This window comes from Pristis pectinata, chromosome 29, assembly GCF_009764475.1.
Source record: "Pristis pectinata isolate sPriPec2 chromosome 29, sPriPec2.1.pri, whole genome shotgun sequence".
Classification (NCBI taxonomy): Eukaryota; Metazoa; Chordata; class Chondrichthyes; order Rhinopristiformes; family Pristidae; genus Pristis; species Pristis pectinata.
In genome coordinates this window covers 8,735,170-8,762,153 of record NC_067433.1, presented here as the reverse complement: position 1 = coordinate 8,762,153, position 26,984 = coordinate 8,735,170, and the positions used below count along the sequence as shown (strand labels likewise).

The following is a 26,984-nucleotide window of genomic DNA, read 5'->3' as shown; positions in this document are numbered from 1 at the left end:
TGGTACTTCAAATGTCTATTAGTTGCCTTGAATATATCCAATGACTCAATCTCCACAGCTGTCTAGCTAGAGAGTTCCAAAGAGTTACAACCCTCTGAGAGCAGAAATTCACCCTCACCTTCATCTTAAATGGGTGTCCCCTTATTCAGACACCATGTGCTCTAGATACCTCATTAGGAGAAACATTCTCTCAGCATCCACCTTGTCAACCCCCCTCAAAATATTATGTTTCAAAGAGATCCCTGCTCATTCTTCTAAACTCCAATGAGGGTAGATCCGATATGCTTAATTCCACTTCATACATTAACCCCTCGATCCCAGGAATCAACTAAATGAACCTTCTTCACTTAGCCTCCAACGCATGTATATTTTTCCTTAAGTGGAGATGAAACACCCCACAGTATTCCAGGTGCAGTTGCACAGCATCCTGTAAAGTTACAACAAAATTTCCATACTTTTATATTCCATGCCCCTTGTAATAAAGGTCAATATTCCATTAGCCTTGCTACTTACTTGCTGGACCTGCACACTATCATATTGTGTTGTATGTATTAGGATCCTTATATTGCTTTGGATCCAAAAAAATTGTCATCCCACTCTGTTCAACTAATAATTTGCATTCTCATCCCTAATTTCCAAAGTGGATAATTCACATCTTACTCCATCTATCAACTTGTTGCCCACTCACTTGACTTACCTATGTCTCTCTGCAGGCTCTTTATGTCCTCCTCACAACTTGCCAACCCACCGAGGAGACGGAAGAGACTGCAGATGCTGGAACCTGGAGCAACAAAACAAATGGCTGCAGTTACTCGGTGGGTCAGGCAGCATCTGTGGAGGCAAAGGGACAGGAGAATCTTGACCTATAACGTCAACTATCCCTTTGCCTCCACAGATGCTGTTTGACCCGCTGAGTTCCTCCAGCAGTTTGTTTTTTGCTAATCCACCTATCTTTGGATTGTCAGCAAATTTGGCTGTGGTACACAGGGTCCCGACAAGTCATTAATGTAGATTGTAAGCTGTTGAGTCCCCACTCTTCCAAAAATAACCCGACTCTCTGTTGTCTATTTGCTAGTCACTTCCCTATCCAAGTCAATATATTACCACTGATCCCATGGTCTCATGTTTTATGGAGCAACATTTTATGGGACACCTTATTAAATGTCTTCTGGATATCGAAATATGATCCTAAGGGAATTCAAATAAATTTCAGCAAGGTCATGGATCCCAGCTCTCATAGAGGAGACTTCCAAGTCACCAATCCTGGATAAGGATAAGGATTGGTGACTTTCAACTCTCAGTTGGGCTGGATGATGCAGTCATTGAAATGACAATCCACAAGAATGGATAACAGAACACCCAATGTGCCCCAGTGGAGAAATAGACAGCAGAGGAAATATTGACTTGGTTTTTGAGAGCTTGTTTGCAGCAATATTTGCAAAACCTTGTAGGGGTTAATCAGAGGGAAAAAATATACACCCAACTCTATGATATAACCGTCCAATGACCAAAACACCTTAAAGTAATTTCCAACAACCAGGCAGTTTACCAGAAGCACAGGCAGTCAAGCCTGCACAATACTGATAAAAATTGTGACTACTGTCAAACAGCTAATCTGTACAGCAGCAGGTTACAGGCATTGGTGCAGGGAGGCACAACCTTTAATAATATCGGCAGCAAAAGATGACTTCTCCAGAGCAGCACTCGCCGCTCCTTTGAGATTGGCTTCAGATAAAATATTTCAGAGGCTGTCACTTTTAAACCTGAAGCTGCCTAAGTGCCTGTTGTACCGTCAGAGAACCAAGGAAGATCTTGGTTAGTGAGCAGATGATAATGAGACAACTAAATGGTTCAGGGACCAGCAAAAACAAGTCTGTATTTTGCTACTTGGATTACTATTTACAAACTAAGAACTTCCAAAAACTCAACTGTCCTAATCCTACCTGGTGCCTTTCTCAGCTTCTTCTGAATTTCTATGGAACAGTTGAAAGTTTACCCATTAAAGCAGCATGAAAGGTTCACAAATTGTTCTCCGTGTGGTGTTATTCATATAGTGGAGGTTCATTCACAAAAGGTGGTGTAAAACACAACACATTTCAGTGCATCACTTCCAAAAGCACTGAAGAGTACTACACAAAGCAGAGAGGTGAATGGAGCTGATAGATAGATCCATAGAGCTAAACAGCACGGAAACAGGCCCTTCGGCACAACATCCATGCTGGCCAAGTTGCCTGACTGATCTATTCCCATTTTCCTGTGTTTGGCCCAAATCCCTCTAAACCTTTCCTATCCATGTACCTGTCTACATGCCGTTTAAACATTGTATATGTACCCGTCTCTACTAAGAGGGCATGGCTTTAAAGTAATGGCTGGGAAGCTCAAGGGAGATATCAGAGGAAGGTTTTTTATCCAGAGAGTGGTTGGGGCATGGACTGCACTGCCTGGGGTGGTGGTGGAGGCAGGTACATTGGTCAAATTCAAGAGATTACTAGATAAGCATATGGAGGAATTTAAAATAGCGGGATGTGTGGGAGGAAGGGGTTAAATAGTCTTAGGGGAGGTTTAAAGGTCAGCACAACATTGTGGGCCGAAGGGCCTGTATTGTGCTGTACTGTTCTATGTTCTATGTTCTATGTTCTATAGTGGAGCGACCAGTACTACACACAATACTCAAGCATTCTAACCAGTGTTTTGTAACGTTGCAACATAACATCTCGACTTTTAATTTCCATGCCCTGACTTATCGAGCAAGCAGTCCATACGCCTTCCTCACCACTCCTTCTACCTGTGTCGCCACTTTTAGGGAACTATGGACTTGAACCCCAAGGTCCCTCTGTTCATCAACATTTCTTAACCGCCCTACCATTTACTGTATATGCCTCAGCAGTCAATAAATCCAGCACACTTTATTAAAACTGCTCTCACTTTGTTTAGTCCACTCAACCAACAGTACGGATTGTGCTGAATGACATTTAGTAAAGAAAGGTGAATTTTGGCCACTTTTTGTCCTTCCCATTAGTGGGATACTAATAACCACAAGTCACCAAACAAATCTTCCAGGTTTCTTGGATAAAAATAACCCAGGTTCTGCTACAAGGCCAGAACTTCCATTTGTAGATAAAGAAAAGAATAATGCATCCTGTGGTAATTCAAAATAGTTGTTCCATGCATGTAGTAAACCTTGTGAACCAAAAGAGGCCAATTGTAATGAGGCTGTGGTGTCACAACGCATCAATCAGAAGCCAGTTAAAAACACAATAAAACAACCCAGTGATTTGTGTTTTTAGTGCTTGCCCCCACAGCCTGGCGCTTGCGAAGCTTATTCTGCAAATGAGCAATTCAAGCGTTTAAAATATTCTTGGCAAACCAGCCTGGCAGAATGCCATGGCTTCTCACCCAATGCAGTGTGTCCCGAGACCAGGAGTACTTCAGAACTGAACATGGGAAGTACTCGCCGGGTCAGGACAGAAGGGTGAGATCCAGCATCCGTTCCAACTTCTCCACCCAATACTGACACTTTCATCCGGCCTTCACAAGGGCCTTGTATAAACTGAGGTTATCGTAATATTCTGGCATTGATGTTGCTCCCAACAACGTTGAATTGTCTCAAAAGTCTTCATGTTAAAATTGGTAAATGGGTTTATTATCGTCACATGTACTGAGGTACAGTGACAATTGTTGTTTTGCATGCCTTCCATACAGATCATTTCATCACATCAGTACATCGGGGTAGTACGGGTGAAAAGCAATAACAGAATGCAGAATATAGTATTTCAGTTACAGAGGAAGTGCAGTGCAGGCAGACAATTGTGCAGTGTGCCATTTGGGCATTCACACCTAAATCCTAGTCAGAAAGTTTCTACAGCAGATCTCACATGAAAGGGAGACACACTGGCAGCTCTGTAGTGGCTTCTACATTTCTCTCAGAGTGTATCTGAGCATTTTATAGCCAATTAAATACTATTGAAGCGTGCTTACTGTTGAAATATAGAATACACAGCAGTCAACATGTACACTGCAAGCAGTGTGATAATGACCATATAATCTGTCTTTGCAGACATGTTGATAAATAGATAAATGTTGTCCAGGACAACAAGGATTCGATTCCAGATGAAGGGTCTCGACCCAAAACATCAACTGTCTATTTCCCTCCACAGATGCTGCCTGACCTGCTGAGTTACTCCAGCTTTTTGTGTGTTGCTCCAGATTCCAGTATCTGCAGTCTCTGGATAACTCCCCTGATTTCCATGGGATCTTTTACTTGTCTTAATGACCAATCTGACTTAATGTCTGAAAGGCAGCACTTCCAACAGTAGTGCATTGGACGTCAGGCTAGAGTGAGAACAATTTTGCAAAGAGAATACACCAGTTGAGGTTTGGGTTTGGATGCAATGATTGGACTGGGGGCAGGGAGCTTAACTCTGTCACCATGTGCTGAGGTTGAATTGCAAGAACTCATTGCTGCTAAACCTTGCAATACATTGCCCTTTGTAAAATGTTTTTTTAGATGTCTATGACTCATCTGGGAAACTCCACTTTTCCTTACACATTATGAGCTTGGAGATGCTCCGTACTTAATGCAGAAGCAAGGTCCCTTCAGTAGGAAACTAGTACATTTCACAACACTGATACCACACCACCATTAAGGCAAGTGACTCCTCAGTACAGTGTTGAGGTGTGGTGTAATCAGCATCAGCTGTCTGATGGATCCGTTGGTTGGGCCATATATTGCTTCCCGGACACATTTAACAAATTCTGCCCATTTAATCCCTGAGCACAATGAGGGTCCCGGTCAATGTTAGGGAATTTAAAATCACCTACTATTACAACCCTATTATTGCTACACCTATCTGCGGTGTAGCGGTTAGCGTAACACTTTACAGTGCCAGCAACCTGGGTTCAATTCTGGCCGCTGTCTGTAAGGAGTTTGTACGTTCTCCCCGTGACTGCATGGGTTTCCTCCGGGTGCTCCGGTTTCCTCCCACATTCCAAAGACGTATGGGTTAGGAAGTTGTGGGCGTGCTATATTGGCACCGGAAGCATGGCGACACTTGCGGGCTGCCCCCAGAACACTCTATGTAAAAGATGTATTTCACTGTGTGTTTTGATGTACATGTGACTAATAAAGATATCTTATTTGCTCTTCTAATTCCCACTGCTGGATGGCCTGTAGTATAATCCCATCAAAGTGATCATACCTTTCTTATTTCTAAGTTCTGCAATAATAACATGCAATAAAAGCATCAAGCTAATTTTAAGAAAAAGTAGGTTCCCTGCTGTTTTGGCCAACAATCCCCATTCAAACAACTGTGTCTCTGATTTGGTGCCAGGTCTGACTACATAGGGTTGGAGAGGCTGTTTCCCCTGTGTAATGCTGGGGTCTACCAGCTGCGTGGGCTCTGTTGGACTCTCTGTGGAGTGACAGAGCCATGTGGTAAGAGTCAGATGAATAGTAGGACTCGGATATGTGGGAGCAGCTGAATGCTTGAATTTCTGTTCGAAACCACAGCCAACATGATTCAGTCTGACACCAGCACAGGCCAGCAGTCAAAAAGCTGGGTTATAAAGGGGCATCTTAAAGGAGGAAAGTAGAGAGCGGGTGAGGTTTTGGGCAGAGGTTTCAGAGTCTCATTGACTGAAAGCACGATAGATTAAATGAAATTGGGAATGTGCAAGAAGTTAAAATGGTTGGCTCCTTCCAAGTGATCAGTCACCCTGGGGTTGCAGAATGCCTTACTCAACATACAGCACACCTCAGTACTGCAGACACTACCTGCTATATGGATGCTTCACTCCTCCAACCCTTAGACTAAAGCCTTTCAATCTTGCACAGGTCAAGAAACCTGACATCAATGAAATAATCAGCAGGACTTAAAGCGTGGCCAGAACTGTTCTGAAGGAACTTGGGTATCTCAATTCATGAGTATAATAGAATCATTGAGCAATACAGCATAGATACAGGCTCTTCGGCCCAACTAGTCCATGCAGACCACGGTGCCCAACCAGCTAGTCCCAATTTCCTGAGTTCAGCCCATATCCCTCTAAGTTCCGCCCCTCCATGTACCTATCCAAGTGCTTCTTAAATGATACTATTGTACCTGCCTCAACCACTTCTTCTGGCAGCTCGTTCCAAATACTCACCACCCTCTGCGTGAAAAAGTTGCCCCTCAGGTCCCTTTTAAATCTTTCCCCTCTCAACCTAACCTATGCTCCCTAGTTTTAGACTCCTGTATTCTGGGGAAAAGACTGTTACCGTCCACCTTATCTATGCCTCTCATAATTTTAAGTATTTCTATAAGGTTGCACCTCATTCTCCTACATTCCAAGGAATGAAGACTGAGCCTGGCCAACCTCTCCCTATAACTCAGGCCCTCTACAGTCCTGGTGACATCCTCGTAAATCTTCTCTGCACTCTTTCCAGTTTAACCGCATCTTTCCTAATGGCAGGGTGACCAAAACTGTGCCCAGTACTCCAAGTGCAGCCTCACCAACGACTTATACAATTGCAACATAATGTCACAACTCCTATACTCAGTACCCTGACTGATGAAGGCCATCTGAAATATTTGAAAGTAAGTAGCTTGAAAAACTCACTGCTATCCTCACAGATTTTAGATATACTCTTAAGAATTGCCCAAGAGTGTATTTCAAGATGTTGTTCTCACACAAGTGGAATGGGATTACAATGAAGTAATATGGTTTCTTTGCTCCTGCCAACAGTACAAGTGTGAACTGTACAGAAAACCACAGGAGGCTATCTGTCCCATCACCCTGTGAAGACCTTTTGTCCTGCAGATTTCTTTAACCCCATTTTCCAGCCCCACAACAAATTCGGAACCCAAGTTAATGCTGTTTTCTAAACAGTACAAGCACACTGAAGCTGGGTCTGTTCTCCCTCGATCAAAGGAGGTTAAGAAAGTACATGACTGAGGTATATAAAATTATAGATAGGGTAGACTTCAGGAAACTTTTCTCCATATCAGAGGTAGATAAAACTAGAGAACACAGATTTAGGGTAAGGGCAAAAAGATTTAGAGGGGATATGAAGGAACTTTCTTCACTCAGAGAGTGGTGAGAACCTGGAATGCACTACCCGAGAGGGTGGTTGAAGTTGGGTCGCTGACAGCATTTAAGGAGTAACACACACAAACTGCTGGAGGAACTCAGCAGGTCAGGCAGCGTCTATGGAGGGAAATAAACAGTCGAATTTTGGGTCGAGACCCTTCATCAGGTCTTCAACCCAAAATGTTGACTGTTTATTTCCCTCCATAGACGCTGCCTGACCTGCTGAGTTCCTCCAGCATTTTGTGTGTGTTGCTCCAGATTCCAGCATCTGGAGAATCTCTTGTGTGTCAGCATTTAAGAAGTGTCTAGATGAGCACTTGAATCGCCGAGGCATTGAAGGCTGTGGGCCAAGTGCTGGAAGATGGGGTTAAAATGGGTGTCCACTGGTCGGCATGGATGAGTTGGGCCGAGTGGCCTGTTTCCTTGCTATATGATTCTATGACTCTATTAAACCCTCAAGAGTCCACCACTTGACTCACAAATCATACCCTTTAAAATCTCATCATTTTCGTAGTCTTTAAGCTCTCAGCATTTCTAAGAGACTGACCTCTTACAGTTGTCTAATTGATGAGTTAGCTTGGTATTGAATGTTCAAAAAGGAAGACCATAAATTTCTGAATTTAGAGTGAGTGAAAAAGCTTTTGCAGCGAAGGTGTCGCAATATACGCAGCACGTTATTGGTTCTGCTTTCCTCTTGGTAAGGATCAGTGCATCAAGCTCTGTTGTACATGAGCTTGGCTGTGTTAATACTACAAGCTACAAAAGTCATGTTAATAAATTCTCTGTACGGCTGAGAAGCACATGGTGTAAACACAAGTGATCAGGCACCAAGGTTTGATGTTTTTAACCCTCCTAGAGATGAGAGGAAACTCATCATTACAACCAGTTCCCAGCTTGCTAGTGACAGAAGTGAGTCAATATGATCCACTTGAGACTGCAGTAAACACAGTGAGGAGAAAAAGCGACTCTCCTAAATATAAATGCTCACAGCAAATATGAGGACTGGTTTATTGGTGATTATGGGATGACTCTGTAACTGATTAATCATAATGTGTATCAGCCAGGAATTTGATCTGAATGTTCAGAATCTAGATTCTGGATTGTGTGCATATGATATTAGCCTACTCAACCAGCTGGTTTCCATCTGAACCCTTCAATTCACACAACAGGCAACTGTGGTTAAAGTATTGGAGGGAACACTCAATATTTCAAGTGGCAGTCTCCAGAGGAGAGGCCACTAAAACTCTCCCTAACTTGGGAGTAAACTTGTGTTGGAATCTAAGAGGCTGTGGAAGTTACCAAGCCTTAGTCACGGCCAATTCCCTTTCAGGCCTGTGTAAATAATTAACTCCACCAGTTGTACACAGAACATATAGAATAGTACAGCACAGGAATAGGCCCTTTGGCCCACAATGTCTATGCTGAACACAATGCCAAATTAAACTAATTCTCTTCTGCCTGCACATAGTCCACTTCCCTCCATTCCCTGCATATTCATGTGTCTTTCCAAAAGCCTCTTAAATGCCACTATTGTATCTGCTTTCACCATTACCCCTGACAGCCTGTTCCAGGCAGCCACCACTGCCTGTGTGACAAACTTGTCTGGCTCATCTCCTTTAAACTTTCCCCCTCTCACCTTAAATGCATGCCCTCTAGCATTTGAATCATAAGTGCTTGTCCTCTAGTATTTGGTTGTATAAGTGTACACCAATAGAGGCTACAACTTCTGGTTGCATGGCAATAACCTGCAGTCACAAAGCAACAACAGCACATACTCAAAATGCAAAGCTGAACAAGATTGAAAACATAAATGTAGCAGGATAGAAACTTACCTCAGTCAACAGTGTGGAACCAAATGCAGAGTGAGGAGCACGTCTATATTTATCTATAGCTTCTCTCCATCCTCCTCACAACCCACACTGCTGCCCACTCAAGCAAACCTGGATCAATTATCTTTTGCCCCCTTACCCAAATCTTTGATATAGATTATGAACAGCCAAGACTCCGGTACTGATCCCGCAGTCCAAACCCAAAAATGACTCACTTATTCCAATATTTTCAGTCTATTAACCAATTCTCAGCCCATTCTAGTACATTACCCCCCCCCCCCCCCCCCGTCTCACATGCTCTAAGTTTGTTCAATAACCTCATTGAGGGCCTTGTGGAAGTCCTAAACCATAACACCCATAAACTGCATTGAGAAATTCAAGTGATTAATAAGGGTGATCCACAGAACAAGACTGATATTTGAAGATTTCCAACTGATATAAGTAATAGCTACATTAACTGATTCATTATCCAAGATGTAGAATGCAAGAAAATAACAGGTGGTTTAGACTATTGAGTTCCAACACTTCCATCATCCCTACTCTCTCTTCAATGCCTGTAACTTTATTCCACGGTTTATCCCCACTTTACTCTGCATTTGTGTGTCCTTGTTCTACTGCTGCAGTTTCATTTATTGGGAATTTTTAATCCCTTATCAAGTGTAATACACCCTATTGAATGAATGCTTTTTAATGATAAGATTATTCCTCAGACAACACTACTCTGGATTGAACACCTTATGCTTATCTGGTGTTTTCTTGACACCAGGAATTAGTATTCCAGAAACTGTCTGTGCTGTCTCCAGCACTTAAATGTCTCTTTCATTTCTTGGCAACAGACCTGGACGCAGCATTGGAGTTGTAATCTGACTAGACCATTGAAACCTGATCATTATCTCCTCTGATTTTTATTCCATGCATATCAAAATGCTATTGGCTGAGTAGATTGCTGCTTTGCAGGTTTAGCAAGGTCTACTGAGATTCCTCAATCTTTCTAAATTTTACCCTTAGCATTTTAGCAAGCATTCATAGATAGATTTCATAGAGTTATACAGCACAGAAACAGGCCCTTCAGCCCAACTGGTCCATGCCAACCAAGATGCCCCATCCAAGCTGGTCCCATTTTGCCAGTGTTTGGCCCATAACCTTCTAAACCTTTCCAATCTATGTACCTGTTCAACTGTCTTTTAAAAATTGATATTGTACCTGCCTCAACCACTTCCTCTGGCATCTTATTCTACATTCACACAACCCTTTGTGTAAAAAATCTTGCCTCTCAAGTTCCGATTAAATCTCTCTCCTCTCACCTTAAACCCATGCCCTCTGGTTCTTGGTTCCCCAACCCTGGGAAAAAGACTGAGTGCATTCACCCTATCTATGCCCCTCATGATTTTATCCATCTCTAAAAGATCACCTTTCAGTCTCCTACGCTCTAAGGAATAAAGTCCTAGCCTGTCCAGCCTCTCACTATAATTCACTCGTATAATTCATGAAGCATATTCCCTTGCTGTTTACATTTTCTTCCTAGGCTTGGGACCTTGCCTTACATTTTATCTAACAACAGAAGACCAAGGAGCACAGGTAGATCATACATACTCTTCAAGACTCATCACTCATCCAATCAGGTTAATCTTGTACTTCATCCCCATTTTTGCCCTCCTGATCCCTACATCCCATGATTCCTTCAACATCCAAAACTCTCAGACTTGGATAAGAAAATTTCCAGAAGAAGTTTCCCTTCACCTCAGCTGGCAGTATTCTGCTTATTTTTGCCAATTCCTTCTCTGCTTGAGCTGTCTCCTTTCATTTCACTGCTCCTTAAAGGTTAACGTCAACCACAATTTTAACTATTTTGCACCCAGGCCCTGCCTCAGCAGTAGAATGGAATCCTGCCTCAGCAACGGAACACTACAGACCACCTCTTGCACTACCATGGACTTGTCTCTGATTGTGCCCTTTTTTGCTGTCCTTTATTTTTCTCTCTCTCTTCACTGTCTTGTATAATTTATACTCTGTATGTTATCTGTACCTATGGGCAGGTGATGCTGCTGCAAGTTTTTCATTGTACCTGTACCTCACCGTACTTATGCACATAATAATAAACTTGACGACTTGATGTAAAGGAGAAGCAGCAATGGCAAAGGATCAAGCCCAATGATATCCCACTCGCTTTGACATAACTCTGTCCAGTACTCATTGCTTTAACCCTTCATGCTTACCAGATTCCCATCCATTCCCAAAATTTAATTAACAGCCTTTTGTGTGGAACTTTTAGCATGCCTCTCTTCTGCCTGCCTCCATGTTGTTGTTGCAAGACTGATATTGAAAAATCGTGCTTGCTCAGCTACTGCATGTACAGGTCTTTTTGCTTCTTTAATAACACTACTGTTCATAGCTCCAGACACCACATTGCAAAAAAATTGATATTCCCAGCTCCTAAACTGGGAATTACACACTTACCTTGTGAAAGAATGCTTCTCATCCACATAACATTAACCAGCACATGAAAACTAATCATTACCAGTCCACTAACTTCACTTGTCATGATTTTACTTCCTTTTTTTGCTCACTTATCTTTCTATTTTGCTTTTTTTAAGGCCCTTCCTTTATGTCCCCATCCTTTCACTTAGCCTGACTTTATCCCTCCTGAAGTCTCTCTGCACCCCCTTACTCCGCAGAATATGCTTCTGTCTTCCATGTCCAAACACCATTCTGTGACCATTGGGGAGGAGCCTGAAGACCCACACTCAACGATTCAGAAACAGCTTCTTCCCCTCCGCCATCAGATTTCTGAACAGTCCATGAACCCATTAATACAACCTCATTATTCCTTTTTTTTGAACTATTTATATATTTTTTGTAATTTATAGTAATTTTATGAAAAATCAAATATCACATCTTATAAGTCAGTGATAATAAATCTGACTCTGAGATAAAATATTAGTTTATTAATTGACCACAGCAATGCACGATAGATTTAACAAAGCAATTGTAGGTTTTGATTGGTGGGAGGAGTGCATAACTGTGCCTCCACCAAGTGGAATCTCAGCTCATAGGTTTTGTTGTGTGTTGAGACAGTAAGGTCCCGGATGTTCTGTGGATTTAGTTCTAGTTCAAGAAGTATGTTTCAGTGCTGTAGTCAGTTCTGTGGTTATGCTTTGATGTAAAAATAACAAACCAGAGTTTATTAATTTATAATCTCGACATCCCATGGTAGTCCCTGAGTCTAACACTCAGTATTGCACTGTGTGAGGACAATGAAGAGTTAACATTGTCACTGTAGCATTTTAGCTCCTGGTCAAGCCTCTGTCTGCCTATTCCCTGTGAGAGCTCTGCACACAGACAGAAATTCTCCATGTGTCACAGTTAGCTCATCAGTACTGTTTCACCCTCTTTGTTCAACTGGGTCACGCTTGAGTGTTCCCGGCAGACTCAGGAATGCACGACAATCCGTTTCATCACTAGACCCAAAATAAAATAAAGTCCCATTGTTTGGTGAATTGGACTGGGTGCTAGCTGTGAATTGCGACTCAACAAAAGCAAACAGCTTCTCTCTGAGGGGATTAGTGCCGTGCTATTGCTTCCCCAGTGGTCAGTCTATTGGCTTCAGGCCAAGGTTTAAATTGAGTCAATCACTGACCTGAGGTTAGAACCAACGTCTCCCACAGTCTCCAATCTTGCTGAGTGTTTTGGGAAGTGAGGAAAGCTCAGCCTGTTGGTTCTTGCATCTCCAGTCCTTCAACACAGACCAAAGCTATTGCAGACACAAGAGACTGCAGATGCTGGTATCTGGAGCAACACACAAAACACTGGAGGAACTCAGTGGGTCAGGCAGCATCTGTGGAGGGAAATTGTCCATTTCCCTCCATTGATGTTGCCTGACCCACTGAGTTCCTCCAGTGTTTTGTGTGTTGCCAAAGGTATTGCAGTGTTGCAAAGAATCTGGTGCAGTTTCATGGAGGCACAAGAGATTCCGCTGATGCTGGAATCTGGAGCAATGCACAAAATGCTGGAGGGACTCAGCAAGTCAGGCAGCATCTATGGAGGGAAATAAAGAGTCAACATTTCAGGTTGACTGTTTATTTCCTTCCATAGATGCTGTCTGACCTGCTGAGTTCCTCCAGCATTTTCTGTGTGTTGATCTAGTGCAGCCTGTCATGTTTGTGAGGAAAATAGCTGGTTTGTGAATGAGTTAAATAACGATTTTGGTCTTTCCAATAATTAGCTGGAGAATTTTTTCTTTCAGTGCTGGACGTTGGACTAGCCTTCGGACACCCCAGACACAGTAGAGGGGTCAAAGGAGGTGGTGATGAAGTACAACTGGGTACCATTAGTGTACACGTGATGCTGCTGCCTTTTCCACAGAAGATGTCAATGTGAACATAGAACATCGAACATAGAACATAACAGCACAGTACAGGCCCTTTGGCCCACAATGTTGTGCTGACATTTTACCCTGCTCTAATATCTATCTAACCCTTCCCTCCCACATAGCCCTCCATTTTTCTATCATTCACGTGTCTATCTAAGAATCTCTTAAAAGTCCCTAATGTATCTGCCCCCACAACTTCTGCAGGCGGTGCATTCCATGCACCCACCACTCTCTGTGTAAAAAACTTACCCTGACATCCCCCTTATACCTTCCTCCAATCACCTTCAAATTATGCCCACTCATGTTAGCCGTTTTCGCCTTGGGGAAACTGTCTCTGACTGTCCACTTGATCTATGCCTCTTATCATCTTGTACACCTCTATCAAGTCCCCTCTCATCCTCCTTCTCTCCAAAGAGAAAAGCCCCAGCTCACTCAACCTGTCCTCAGATGAGATATAGGAGGGAAAAGTGGCAACAAAGGGAAACGGGACTGGAAACTATTACTGGTGATTCACGATTATAATTGGACCCAGATTTGGAAACAGGATGCTGTGGAAGGCAGGATCCAGTGCTGAGCTGAGCCCACTGCCCTACTTCCATGTTGAACCACCTATGTTGCTTCATTTCTTTATCAGGAACTGATATCATGTTTACTGCACTGCTGTGTTTTTAATTACTATTTGCATAATTTTCCCTTCTCTGAGGAGTCTGGCCCCTTGCTGGGGCTCCAGCTCTTAGGTTTCCAATCTACAGGCCTTAATTTACACATGGCCTCAGTGAACGCAACAAGCCAGCTCTCTAAACCCAGTCTTAGCACCACCTACAGTGTCTCATTTGTCACCGTCAAATTCCAGACATTTTCAAGCTTCTAAATTTAAGGGCAGCTCTAATTATGAGAAGCAAGGAACTAAAATGAGCTGCATATTAGTACAACCTTCCATTTTGTGTGCAGGAGAACCCAAGTGGAGGAGGCACAAGACAGGTGAAAGACTTTAAGAAACCTCTAGAGGTATGTAAACTGCAAAGTTGCATTTTTACATCAAAACTGTTTTCCATATTGGACCATTTTATTAGATCATTAAGCAGTTTCACACACCATATTTATAGTCTGTTTGAAGAAAAGAAAATGGGGCATTTGCGTTCTGAAGACACTTCAGAACCAGAATCAGGTTTATTGTCACTGACTTATATGACGTGAAAGTTGTTGTTTTATGGCAGCAGTACAGTGCAAAGACATAAAAAAATTACTGTAAATTACAAAATAAATAGTGCAAAAAGAGGAATAATGAGGTCGTTTTTTCGAGGTAGTCGTTTCAACAGTCTCTTATTCCAGCCATCCACCACCTTATATTCCAGCAATCCTTGATCCAGTTAACCGATGCGGTGACCCAACCAACTTCCTACCAAAGTGTTCCTTGTCCAGTTCTCCCAGTTCATAACAGCACTTTCTCCATCTCTATTCTCAGTGAATTTGAAACATATCTCTCTCCTTTCTCTGAGTTTAATCAATTTTCCTCAGTTAACTCACTAACTCAACCCCTCACCATTATGACATCTTTCCTCAATCCTACCACCTTCCTCCTCCTGGCTCCACCCAATCTCAGAGCTGTGACTACCTGAAACGACTCCTGTATTTGCAAGCGTTCCCGATGAACCTGTGCAGCGTGGAACTGCTCCAAGCGGCAGTGGAAGTTGCAGCAGTGAGGAGAGAGGGTTGCGTTCTGGACCAATTTTTGTCAGAAAATCCCATCACGACATGGAGAGAATGTGAAGTGCTGAAGGTTGGATTGGACAATTCTGCTGTGGAGCATCAGGTTCTATTCACAGTGACAGGAGATTATGAGCATCAGTGGTAAAGGTACAACCATGATTCAGTGAGAACACTCTCAGATCTGAGTCAGATAACAATGGGTTCAAGAGAACTAGTCAAGACTGACTCTTCAGAACAACACAGTACTGTTGGAAGTGTCATCCTTTCTGATAAGATATTGAACATTCCATATTAACCAAACTACAATTTCCAGCCCTTGTTTTTTTTAAACATTATCCACTTCACCATTTAAAACCATCGTGTATTCTATTTTCATTCCTGCTTTTGATCAGGCATCGTATTTCCTAACAATCCTCTGCGTATAAATAAATCCTCTCCATTTATTCTCCTGGTGATGATATGAAATTTATACCTATGGCATCAGGTAGATAACCAACTCCAACTAGTGGAGACACAAGAGGCTGCAGATACTGGAATGTGGAGCAGAAAACAATCTGCTGGAGGAACTCAGTGGGTCGAGCAGCATCTGTGGGAGGAAAGGAATTGTCCATGTTTTGGGTCAAAACCCTGCCTCAGGACCCTCTAACTCTAACTAGTGGAGCCCAATGCATCTGGTTCTTGAAAGGGTGTGGAGCAGAATGCCAGCAGTTACTTTCTCAGGAGAGGTTCATTGGGAAAGAGGCCGTGTAAACACACTTATTACAGTGGAAGTGACCCTTAGGGTGTGATATAAATGGGCTCTGTTTGATGAACACTTATGGTTTGACTGTGCTGTTGGCTTTGTTATCTTGAAAGCAGTTTCCGCAGATTAAAATTCTGCACAAATTATCAAGAGCTTCCCCTGGGCTTCATTAACTTAGCAGCATCACAATAAATGTAATATTGACAATAAGTCTGTGTGTACAAACAAAACTATTCTACATCTTTGGAGGTGTTTAGTTGATTGCTAATTAATTGTTAGAGAAAACTCCTGCATTCTATGGCAACATATAAAGGTGCCACCTCCATGGGATGTGACAGAGTTGTATAGAAGATAGCATTGCCTGTTACTATACTGAAGGACAATTGGACATTTCATAACCTGAGCCAATATAATTAATGTTTTGTTGGATTTTTATTTAATTCACTCACTGGATATGAATATTGATAGCAAGGCCAGGATTTACTGCTCATCTCTAATTGTCCTTGAGAAGGTGGTGGTGAGTCACGACCTTGAACCACTGCAGTCCTTCTGGTGAAGGTGCTCCCATAGTGCCATTGAGGAGGGATTGTCAGGATTTAGACCCAGCAAAGATGAAGGAAGAGCGATATGGTTCCAAATCAGGATGATGTGCAGCTTGAAGGGGAACCTATATGAGGTGATTTTCCCACTATCTGCTGCCCTTGTTCTTGGTAAGGGGTGTCACAGATTTAGGACATGCTGTCAGAGCAGCCTAGGTGAGGAAAAGTAGATGGTACAAACTGCGGCCACGATCAACTGTTGGTGGAGGGAGTGAATGTTTTGTGTGATGGATGGGTGCCAATCAAGTGGTTTGTTTTGTCCAGGATGATGTTGAGCTTTCTGAGAGTTGTTGGGAACAGTACTCATCCAGGCAAATGGAGAGTGTTCCATCATAATTCTGACCTGTTGCCTCGTGGATGGTGGAAAGGTTTTGGAGATTTAGAAGTCAATTGTCACAGGATACCCAGTCTCCGATTCTGACCTGACTTCAGGAGAAACTTCTTCAACCAGAGGATGTCTCATGTGGCACTAATTGCCACGATTTGCAGTTGAAGCAAATAATATTTACAAAACGTTAGTTAGTTTTGGAAGCATGATCAGTAAGTTTTCAGGCGACAAGAATATCAATAGTGAGGAGGATAGTCAGGCTACGGGATGATATTGATCAGTCAGTAAGATTGGCAGAGCAATGGCAGATGGAATTTAATCACGGTAAGTGTGAGGTGATGCACTTTGGAAGGATTAATAAAGCTCGGACATACACAATGAATGGTAGGAACCTGGGGTATTGAGGAACAGAGGGATCTTGGTGTACAAGTCCAAGGATCCCTGTAGTGGCAGCACTGGAAGACAACATGATGGACACGGAGTATGGGATACTTCCCTTCATTAGCTGAGGCATGGAGTACAAGAGCAGTGAGGTTATGGTACAACTTTGTAGAACATTGGTTAGGCCACAGCTGAAGTATTGTGTACAGTTCTGGTCACCACACTATAGGAAAGATGTGGTTACACTGGAGAGGGTGTCAAGGAGATTCACTAGGATGTTGCCTGGAATGGAGTGTTTCAGTTATGAGGACACTGGATAGGCTGGGTTTGCTTTCCTTGGAGCAGAAGAGGCTGAGAGGAGACACAATATACAAAATTACGAGGGGCATAGATAGGGTAGATAGCAAGAAACTTTTCATCAAAGCAGAGGTGTCTAAAACTAGAGGAATTTGGTTTAGGATGAGGAGTGAGAAGTTTAGAGAGGGTCTCAGGAAGAATTTTTTCACCCGGATGATGATTGGAATCTGGCAGGTACTCTTGCAACATTTAAGTATCTAGATGCGCACCTGAATCTCCACGGCATGGAAAGCTAAGGATCTCTTCCCTCCAGTTTTAGACACCTCTGTTATGGGGAAAAGTTTCTTATTATCTACTCTATCTACCTATGCCCCTGATAACTCTGTACACCTCTATGTAAACGATATTAGTACAGGTAGGTACTTGATGGACCTGGTGGGCCAAATGGCCTGTTTCTGTGCTGTATGACAATGATTCTATACACATGAGGGTGAGACGAATAGAGGGATCTGTTGAAAGGAGAGTGATTTAAGGTGGGAGGAGGTTAGCTTGCAGCATAAACATGATCATAGGCCCATCGCTCCATATGGCTTGCCTGCATTGTAAAATCTGTGCCAGTCCATGTAACTTTAACTGCACCCCCATGTCCAACCAACAGATGTGCTACACAAATGCAATACTTTCTGAATTGGGAAAAAAAATCCTTGAATGCACCAGTTATGTCATCTTCTCACTGGAAGTTGCCTGCCAGTTACAGCAGCATGATATATTAATTTCAAGAGGATGCCCCACCTTTCAGGGAGCTGAAATATTAAGGTTGACAGTGTGACAAGGATTTTCTGGTTAGGTGAGGGTGAGGGGATTTCTATGTGAGAACCCTCTTCAGATATTAAATGGACTGTTTAACACCAGAGCTTCCCTGTGTCTATCTCCAGATAGAATGTGAAGGAGTGCTGTGACTTTTCCCAGAGGGTCTCAGTACATTTTGTGCAAACATAAAATTGTAAGTTCAAACCAGCAGAAATGCACTAAGCTTTTAAAAATATGTCTTTACCAACATTAACGAGGAACCTTGCCTGAGCATCTCTCATTAAAATGAGGACTGGCAATCCGCTCCTCTCCAATATCACTTCAGTCTTAAACATACAAGGATTTATTTTTCTAGTTCAGAAAATATTGCATTAATGTAGCACATAAAACATTCCAAGACAGGAGAAGCTACTTAGTGTTAATTTTCATAGGTTAGGTAGAAGCCGCTTTTCAAGGATTATTTTGTTTGGGTTTTATACAGGTTAACTATACTTCGCTGATCCAAGAGCTCAGTTTTATGTTGTGTTCCTGCTGCTGACATTTGTGAGGGCAATCAGAATTCAAAAATAGTGACAACCCATTTGGCTGTGGGTATCGGTTTGAAGCTGAATAAAATCCCCTGGTCTCTGCTGGTTTTATAAACCCACTGACTCCCACAGTTACCTTGCCTACACCTCTTCCCACTCAGTCTCTTGCAAGTGACTTCTCCCGGTTCCTCCGCCTCTGCCACATCTGTACCCATGATGAGGCGTTCCACTCCAGGACATCCGGGATGCCCTCCTTCGTCAGTAGACAGGGTATCCCTTCCACACCCATCAATGCAGCCCTCACCCATCTCCTCCATTTCCTGCATGCCTGCCCTCTGCCCTCACCCATCTCCCTGCCCACCCCCTGACATAACAGGGACAGGGTTCCCTTTGTCCTTACCACTAGGCACGTCTTCCCTTCCCGCTTTCCATAGGGATCGCTCTCTCCGCGACTCCCTTGTCGACTCGCCCCTCCTCGCAGATGACCCTCCCAGCACTTATCCCTGCGACTGCACTAAGTGCTACACCTGCCCCTACACCTCCTCCCTCACCACCTAGACAGTCCTTCCCAGCTGAGGCAGCGCTTCACCTGTGAATCCGAGGGTGTCATTTATTGCATCCGGTGCGGCCTCCTCTACGTCGGTGAGACCCGCCACAGATTAGGTGACCACTTCATTGAGCACCTTCGTTCCATCCGCCACAAAAGCAAGGACCTCCCGGTGGCGGTCCACTTCAATTCCACATCCCACTCCCATACTGACGTGTCTATCCACGGCCTCCTCGACTGCCACGTTGATGCCAGACACAGGTTGGAGGAACAACACCTCATATTTCACCTTGGGAGTCTCCAACCTGACGGCCTCTACATCGATTTCTCTAACTGCTGGTTACCCCTCCCCCCTCTTCCCCCCCCCCCCCACTTTTTTTCTTTTCTCCTTTGTCTTCCCTCAATCCCGAGGCCCCCTCACCCTTTCTCTTTCCCCTTCCCCCACCCTCATGACCTGCCCATCTATTCCCCACCCCCTTCCCTTTATTCCATGGTCCACTGCCCTCTCCTACCGGATTCCTTCTTCTACAGCCCTTTGCCTCTTCAACCTATCACCTCTCAGCTTCTTATTTCTCCCCCCCCCCACCACCCCACTCCCACCCTTCTACCTTCCCCCTCTCACCTGGAATTGCCTCTCACCTGAACTCACCTATCACCTCCCTGCGTGTGCTCCTCCCCCTCCCCCGACCTTCTTATTCTGGTTTCTGCCCTATTCCTTTCCAGTCCTGATGAAGGGTCTCAGCCCGAAACCTTGGCTGTTTATTTCCCTCCATAGCTGCTGCCTGACCTGTTGAGTTTCTCCAGCATTTTGTGTGTGTTGGACCCTGGACTGTGGTCCTTCCCCATAGAGCCTTTGCATTGGCTGCATTGAGCTTCAGTGCATCCCTCAGCATGTACTCCTGCAGCCTGGAATGTGCCAGTCAGCAGCATTCCCTGACAGACATCTCGCTGTGCTGGAAGACCAACTAGTTTCGGGCTGCACCACTGTGCCACTCAAACAAGTGGGCAATATCAATGTGCTTTAAACAACAGTCTTGGAAAGCAACTTACATAGGACCAATCCCAAAGAGCTAATAGCTTACCCCCCACCCCACCCAACCCTGCAACCTCTCAATTAATGTCCCTCTCTGTCACCCGTCAAAAGGGTGCATAAACCAAGCTGTGGCTATCCAGAGATGAGAAGCAAGCAACCCACCCTCAGGATTATCCTGAATTTGCATCTCCCAGGATCAAAGAAAGTGATAAGAAAACAAAGTCTAATAGTATCTACATTGTACTTTGGAATGATTCGTGATCAAGAACCTGCCACGATACCACATCCCTCAGTCTCAAAGATCTTCACAGTTAATGAACTGCCTTCAAAGTGCGGCTGTTGCAGCAGGTCCCAATGCAAAGCAAGATTCCAGAAACATCGGGAACTTTTGGTGGTGCTGTAATTGTGGGCCAAACCACCAGCAGAACCCAGCTGGCAAACAGTGCCCTGGCATCTTCAACATGTCATAAACTTGTAGAAGAGTATGGCATAGGAGGCCATTCAGCCCAGCAAGCTTCTTCTGAAGACCTTCCTGTTAATCCCACCTCCATCTCTTTCCCAATTTCCCCACAATGTTTTCTCCTTTTACTCAGTATCCAAGTCTCTTTTGAAAGCTACAAACAGCTGGAACTATTAAAAAATACTTATACGGAGAAACAGTGCAAGGCTCATTATATTCTGAATGTCATTCAGTCTACACATTCAGCATTGCTGGTTCTACACATAGTAGTGTCAGCACATCCTTTTTCTTTACATCTCTTTTGAAAGCTACAAACAGTGGGAGTGGTCAGGGTGTTGGATTTAATACCCAAGATATAGGAGCAAGAAAAGGCCATTTGGACTTTCAATTTGGTATCTCCCAGACCATGCAGAAGTCTTGCAGTATTGCCAGCAAGGTATTATACATATGAACAATACAGCCAGGCTCATTGGAGAACAAAATTCATCTTCCCTCTTCCTTATTCTTGGAATGAAATGTGAGGTGTGGGCATGGCTGGCTTTTCTTCACAGTGCTTATTCCCTATTCTTCACTCTGTTTGCCCTTATACAGTTGACCCTTGGTGTTTCCTTACCTCTTCTGACCCCCTCCCACTGACTGGAATGTTGTTCCTCTGACGTGGTGTGAATGTATTTGGAATTCTTTCTGAAGTTCTGCTGAAAATGCTCCAGGAAACAAACAAATTAGTTTGTTGTTTATCTCAGTGTTGCCTTTGGGAGTGGTCAGGGTGTTGGACCATGTAACGACGTTGATTAATTTCAGCTTATTTACTTATGACATGGCAGAAGGCCATTCAGCCTTTTGGGTCCTTTCTGGCTCCCAGCAGAGTGATCCCATTAGTCCATTCTGCTATAAACAATTCTCTTTCACATCTGCCCATCAACTCCCCCTCGATTATTCTGCTATTTTATCCCTAGTTAGGGTAATTTACAGTAGCCATTAAGCCTACTAACCCGCACATCTTTGGGACGTGGGAAGAAACTGAAAACCCACACGGTCACAGGCAGAACGTGCAAACTCCACACAGACAGTACCGGAGGTCAGGATTGAACCTGGGCCTCTGGAGCAGTGCAGTGGCAGCAGTGCCAGTTGCTGTGGGACCATGCCGCCCAGTGAACTCTGCGCAGCACACTCTGGAACTTTTTAACGTTATAAGAAAATGTTGCACTTCAGAATGCCAGTCATAAACCCAGTTTCTCCTAAATCCTGAGTCAGTAAGCATAGTCATTGTGGTGGTGTAGGAAACACTGCAGCCAATTTGTCTGCAGAAGACTCTCACTGACACCAACAATAATGATCAGCCCATTTTGCTTAGCAACATGGCATATGTGCTATTGATTTACTTCTAAGAGATATACAAGTTGTACGTTCCAAGAACTCTTTGGGTGAATTTTTACATCTTATCATCCCATCCAGCCAATATTTTTCTAATGATGCACCAACTGACCTCCACACATCACTATGGTGGACTCCATCAATTGACAAGGCTTCTCTACAAAATACAAAGTGTAGGGCTGAGCCACTGTCTGAATTTTAACTCATAGTTACTTGAAATAAATGAGTTATCAGTGGTCTTGCTATAGTACCAAGGGGAAGATTAGAGCTTGCTAGTTTGCTGTACTTGTTGAATCTACCCATATTTTTGCTTCAGGTGTATATTTTCAGAAATTTCCATGAGTTCTATCCATGTTAAAGGAAGTCTGTTACCACATAAGAAAGAAACTGGGTACAAAAATGCAGTTAATGATAAACTACTACCCCTCTTCTACCTCAGTTACGGTCCCTCTGACTGTCGACATACTGTATATCCGATCCCCTCAATGCCACTTTTAAAGGAACGCCACAATCACTAACTCTAAAATTACAATATTTTTTGATTTTCTGTGGGATTCCAGAGACTGGCTTGGGTTTTGGAACCCACTTATCCCTGAATCTTCGATCCTCTTTTGTACAGAAGCTGCCTTTACCCACATTCAATGGAAGAAAAGCTCGTACTTACTCGCCTGAAGCATATGAGAGACATTCCAGCCTGCTGTGGATTATTCCAGCATTAGGTTTGCAGGAACAGAAACATGCCAGCACGGACGCAGTCACTAAGACCGCCAGCATGTCTTATCTAAGGACACAGCCAAGGAACATTCAACTTTATCAAGCTGAAGAGGTTGATGCTCTATCGCTGTGACGTGCGTCAGGGAATATGCTCATTATCTAGCCCCTCCCCTACACAGAACCAGACACAAAAAATAAACATGTAAAAACTTCTGCAATCAATTCAAGTTTCTTCTAGTTGGTGCCCTCGGAAACAGGCACCTTCCATGTCTCTTTCCCCAACGACCGGTGGTAGCACGAGTCCCCAGCTACAGTTACACAAGTTCTTTCAGAGAATGAAAGGGAATGAGATCACTGCTGTAAAGACCAACTAGTGCACATTGAGAAGTGAACTGCAGATGCTGGAAATCTGAAATAAAAATGAAAGAGAATGAAAATGCTCAACAGTCAGGCTGCTTCTGTAGAAAGAGAAAACAGCGTTAACATTTCAGGTTGATGGGCTTTCATCTGAACAGTCAATGAAAGGTCATTGACCTGAAGTATGAACTCTGTCTTTCAATCTTGTCCAACCTGAGTACTTACAAAGTTTGCCATTTTGGTTTCAGTACAGACTACAGGTGCCTATTGGCAGGAACATGATCTTCCAGGCAGGCACAGTAGTGTAGCAGTTAGCGTAACACTATTACAGCGCCAGCGACCCGGGTTCAATTCCTGTCTGTAATGGAGTTTGTACGTTCTCCCCGTGTCTGCGTGGGTTTCCTCTGGGTGCTCCGGTTTCCTCCCACATTCCAAAGACATACGGATTAGGAAGTTGTGGGCATATTATTTTGGCACCGGAAGCGTGGCGACACTTGTGGGCTGCTCCCAGAACACTCCATGCAAAAAATACGTTTCATTGTGTGTTTTGATGTACATGTGACTAATAAAGATCTTATCTTACCTTAGCTAGAAGGAATACCACAGGCAAGGGGTTACTGTGGGTGGTAGAAGTGAACATGGTGGTATTAGTGAACGAGTTATAGTTGAGCATTATTCCTCTGTTTTAACGCAACAGTTAAACAGATCAACCCACTATTGAGATAGTGGAAGAAGATATCACCCAGACTCACTAAGTGCCTGCCTGACTGAGATACCAGTGGTTAGAAAGCTGTAACAAAATTATTGCAGTAAATTCTCCTTAAGTTTATTTTGTTGCAGTGCTCAGGCAGTTTTTAAAAAATGTCTGCCCTTCCCGGTAAGATCACAAAAGTAGGAGACTGCTTAGAGTGTGATCCATCTGCTTCTTCTCCTCCAACACTCCTAACCTGTCTGTAGTCAGCTGCCCTTGAGCTGGTCCTCCACCAACCCCATGCTGCAGAGATTCTAATCTCGGCGATTGTGGCTGTGTGGCCTTGCAATGCCCCTGAAGCAGATCTGCGAAGCGCCCTTGAAACTTTCTGATCTGGGCATTCCTCAAAAGCAAAAACAAAATACAGCCCTTCCCCAGGTTATGAACGCCTGACTTATGGGTGCCCCTTACATAAAAATGAGCTCCCATAATATTATTAAATTCCAAAGTCCAACATTTTTGTTCCTACCGATGGTAGAACTAGTTCCCTCTTTCTCTCCACTTTTAGTAATTGTTCTTTTATCAGGTCAAACATGTTTTTGATGCCATTCATTACAACACTGTGGAGGTATGGTTACTGTATTGGGTGATTTTGTGTATTTTCCTGATGTGGAATAAATTGAGTTAAGGATGTCTTTAAAAATAGAACCTGTTCATTACCTAGAGATGGCCTGTACTGCAGAAGCTGCAACTCTGAAATAAAAAAATAGAAAATGCCAGGAATACCCAGCAGGTCAGGCAGCATCTGTGGAGAGAGAAACAGAGTAAATGTTTCATATCAATGACCTTTTGTCAGAAGGGCCATTGATCATAGGAGGCTGGAAAATGCCTGGTGATAGGTCACTGGCCAGAAACATTCATTCTGTATCTCTCTCCACAGTTGCTGCCTGACCAGTCTTAAAAACCTAATCTAGTGCAAGCTCAGTGTCGGTCCTTAGGCAGTGTTTTTTGCTTGCTTTTTCTCAGGAACTGACGTATTTACAATGTCAGAAAAAAATATCTCAACACAACACTAAAATGCTTGAGGATGAGGTACAATGTGGGAGCATCATGTGGGGACAACCAACTTAGACCTCTAAGCTGACAGAAGACACTTGATACACTAAGGGCCAAAACAGGTACATGGATAAAAAAGGCCTCCAAGGGATATGGGCCAAATGCAGACAAATGGGACTGGCTCAGATAGATGCCTTGGTCAGAATGGACAAGTTGGGCTGAAGGGCCTGTTTCTGTGCTGTATAATTCTATGACTCTATAACAAAAGAAAAGGAGCCCATGTGGTTCTTCAAGTCTGCTCTGCCATTGAATAAATCCATGGTCAATGCTTCACCTCAGCTTCACTTTGCTGCCTAAAAAAAAGGTTCTAGTTTTGGCAGTTCTTGAACTTTCTCATTAACTGGGCTCTTGCAGTCTCTGGTAAAGGCAATTCTCAAGATTGGTTCTGAGATTCTGGTGATACAGTCACAACGCGTTACCTGGCAATCTTACGCCTCAATGACTACTCCTCACACAGTTAGGAGAAGTACATTGGGGCCTCTGATTCTCATCACTGTATGACAGAAATAAAACTCCCTCTGTCCCCTGACAATACCATAGACTGTTTATTTTTAGTTGCTGTTTTTTTTTTGCTGTGCACTGACATAGCTGTGACCCATGAAACACATTTAGCCCATCAGTTGGAACTGGAGAAGGCAATCGCACCTCAGGAACACCCAGGGAAGATGGAGAATGCAGACCTTCCCCCATGTCGTATTGACAGAAGACTCTTTAACATGGGGGTGTGGGTAATGGATGGTACCTTCACTACCAGGAACAAGGATCCCTAAAGGTATGTGTCCACTCTTTGCCACAGCAAGGGATATTTCATGGTAGCTGGGGAGGAACTTTGAAAGGGAAGGTGTAAATCTTGTTGTTGTTGTCCACGTCAGAACAACCAACATTGATAGAGATGGAGAGGAGGTCCTAGCTGAAAGACTGTCAGGAGTTTGACTCCAAATTAAAAAGCAGGAACTCAAAGGTATGTATCTCTGGATCACTACCCAAGTCATGCAAACTGGCACAGAAGTGGGTAGGGCAGGAGAATTAACACATGGTTAAAAGGGCTGGTGGGGGAAAGAGAGGTTCCTCTTCATGGGATGCTGGCACTTGTCTGGGCCAGAAAGGTCCAAAACTCAAGGGATGGGCTCCACCTGACTCAGGATGAGACACATGTCCTAAGCAGAAGGGATAAACGGGGAGGTGGGAAAGTTTTTAACTAGTAAGAAGGCGAGAGGGATCTACGTGAAATGGAAGCAACCTAAATATAGAAAAATTAGAAACGAAACGAAAGGAAATAAATCAAAGAAGGACATCGATGCCAAGGGAGTAAATAGAGATATAGAGCAGGAATCTTAAAAAAACTGTCAACCATAACGTGAAAGGAAATCCTATTAGAAATGAGTTAACCTCTCTGTATGACAATGAACACACCGGCTGCAATAAACAGGGGAGCTGGAGGCAATCATTTATTGGGAAGAACCAAACGTGGTTGGGATTATTGAGATACAGCTATGGACAAGTCATGACTGGGAATCAAAGAATGCAAATGGATACATTAACGGCCGTAACAGTGAAGGGGAAAGGGGCTCTGAAGTAATAGTACTTATTAGGGATACTGTAGTAGCAGTAGGAAAAAGGAACAAAGCTTTAAGGAAGGCAAAAATAGAATTGGCAGGAATACAAGATAATAAAGGATAGATCACACTAATGAGCATAGTCTATAGACGAGTGGGAGAGAGGTGGAGAAAGAAATATGCAGAAAATGTAGGGAAATTAGTAAAAAAGAGAATAATAATCATGGGGAATTTCGACTACCCCGCTGTTAATTGGAGCAGAGAGGCAGATAAAGAGGATAAGGGAATGGATTTCCCGCAACGTGTATAGGCGTCTTAAATTAATGTGTAAAAAGCTCAAATCGGAAGGACTCTCTTTTAGACTCAATGATGCATGAAATGAACCAGCGCAAGGAAAGTGAAGGCAGTGGAAAAGAATCGTGAAACACACTATTCTGAGAGTTGTCGTGGGAAGGGGAAAAGATTCGAGGACATGCTCA

At 43.4% G+C, this 26,984-nt stretch overlaps 1 protein-coding gene across 7 annotated transcripts in view; it reads right to left on the bottom strand.

Moving 5' to 3' along the window:
* The window catches only part of LOC127584319 (ankyrin-1-like), a 329,079-nt gene that overhangs the window by 184,971 nt on the left and 117,124 nt on the right, over nucleotides 1–26,984 (bottom strand). The window contains exon 1 of one of the 7 annotated variants that reach the window (XM_052041018.1): nucleotides 22,736–22,860. The exons of 5 other annotated variants lie outside the window; for them this stretch is intronic. In XM_052041018.1, coding sequence (XP_051896978.1) covers nucleotides 22,736–22,759 — 24 coding nt within the window. In that variant the 5' untranslated portion in view covers nucleotides 22,760–22,860. Of the gene's footprint in view, nucleotides 1–22,735; nucleotides 22,861–26,984 lie in introns of those variants that run through there. One more of the 7 variants, XM_052041019.1, reaches the window with a different exon arrangement.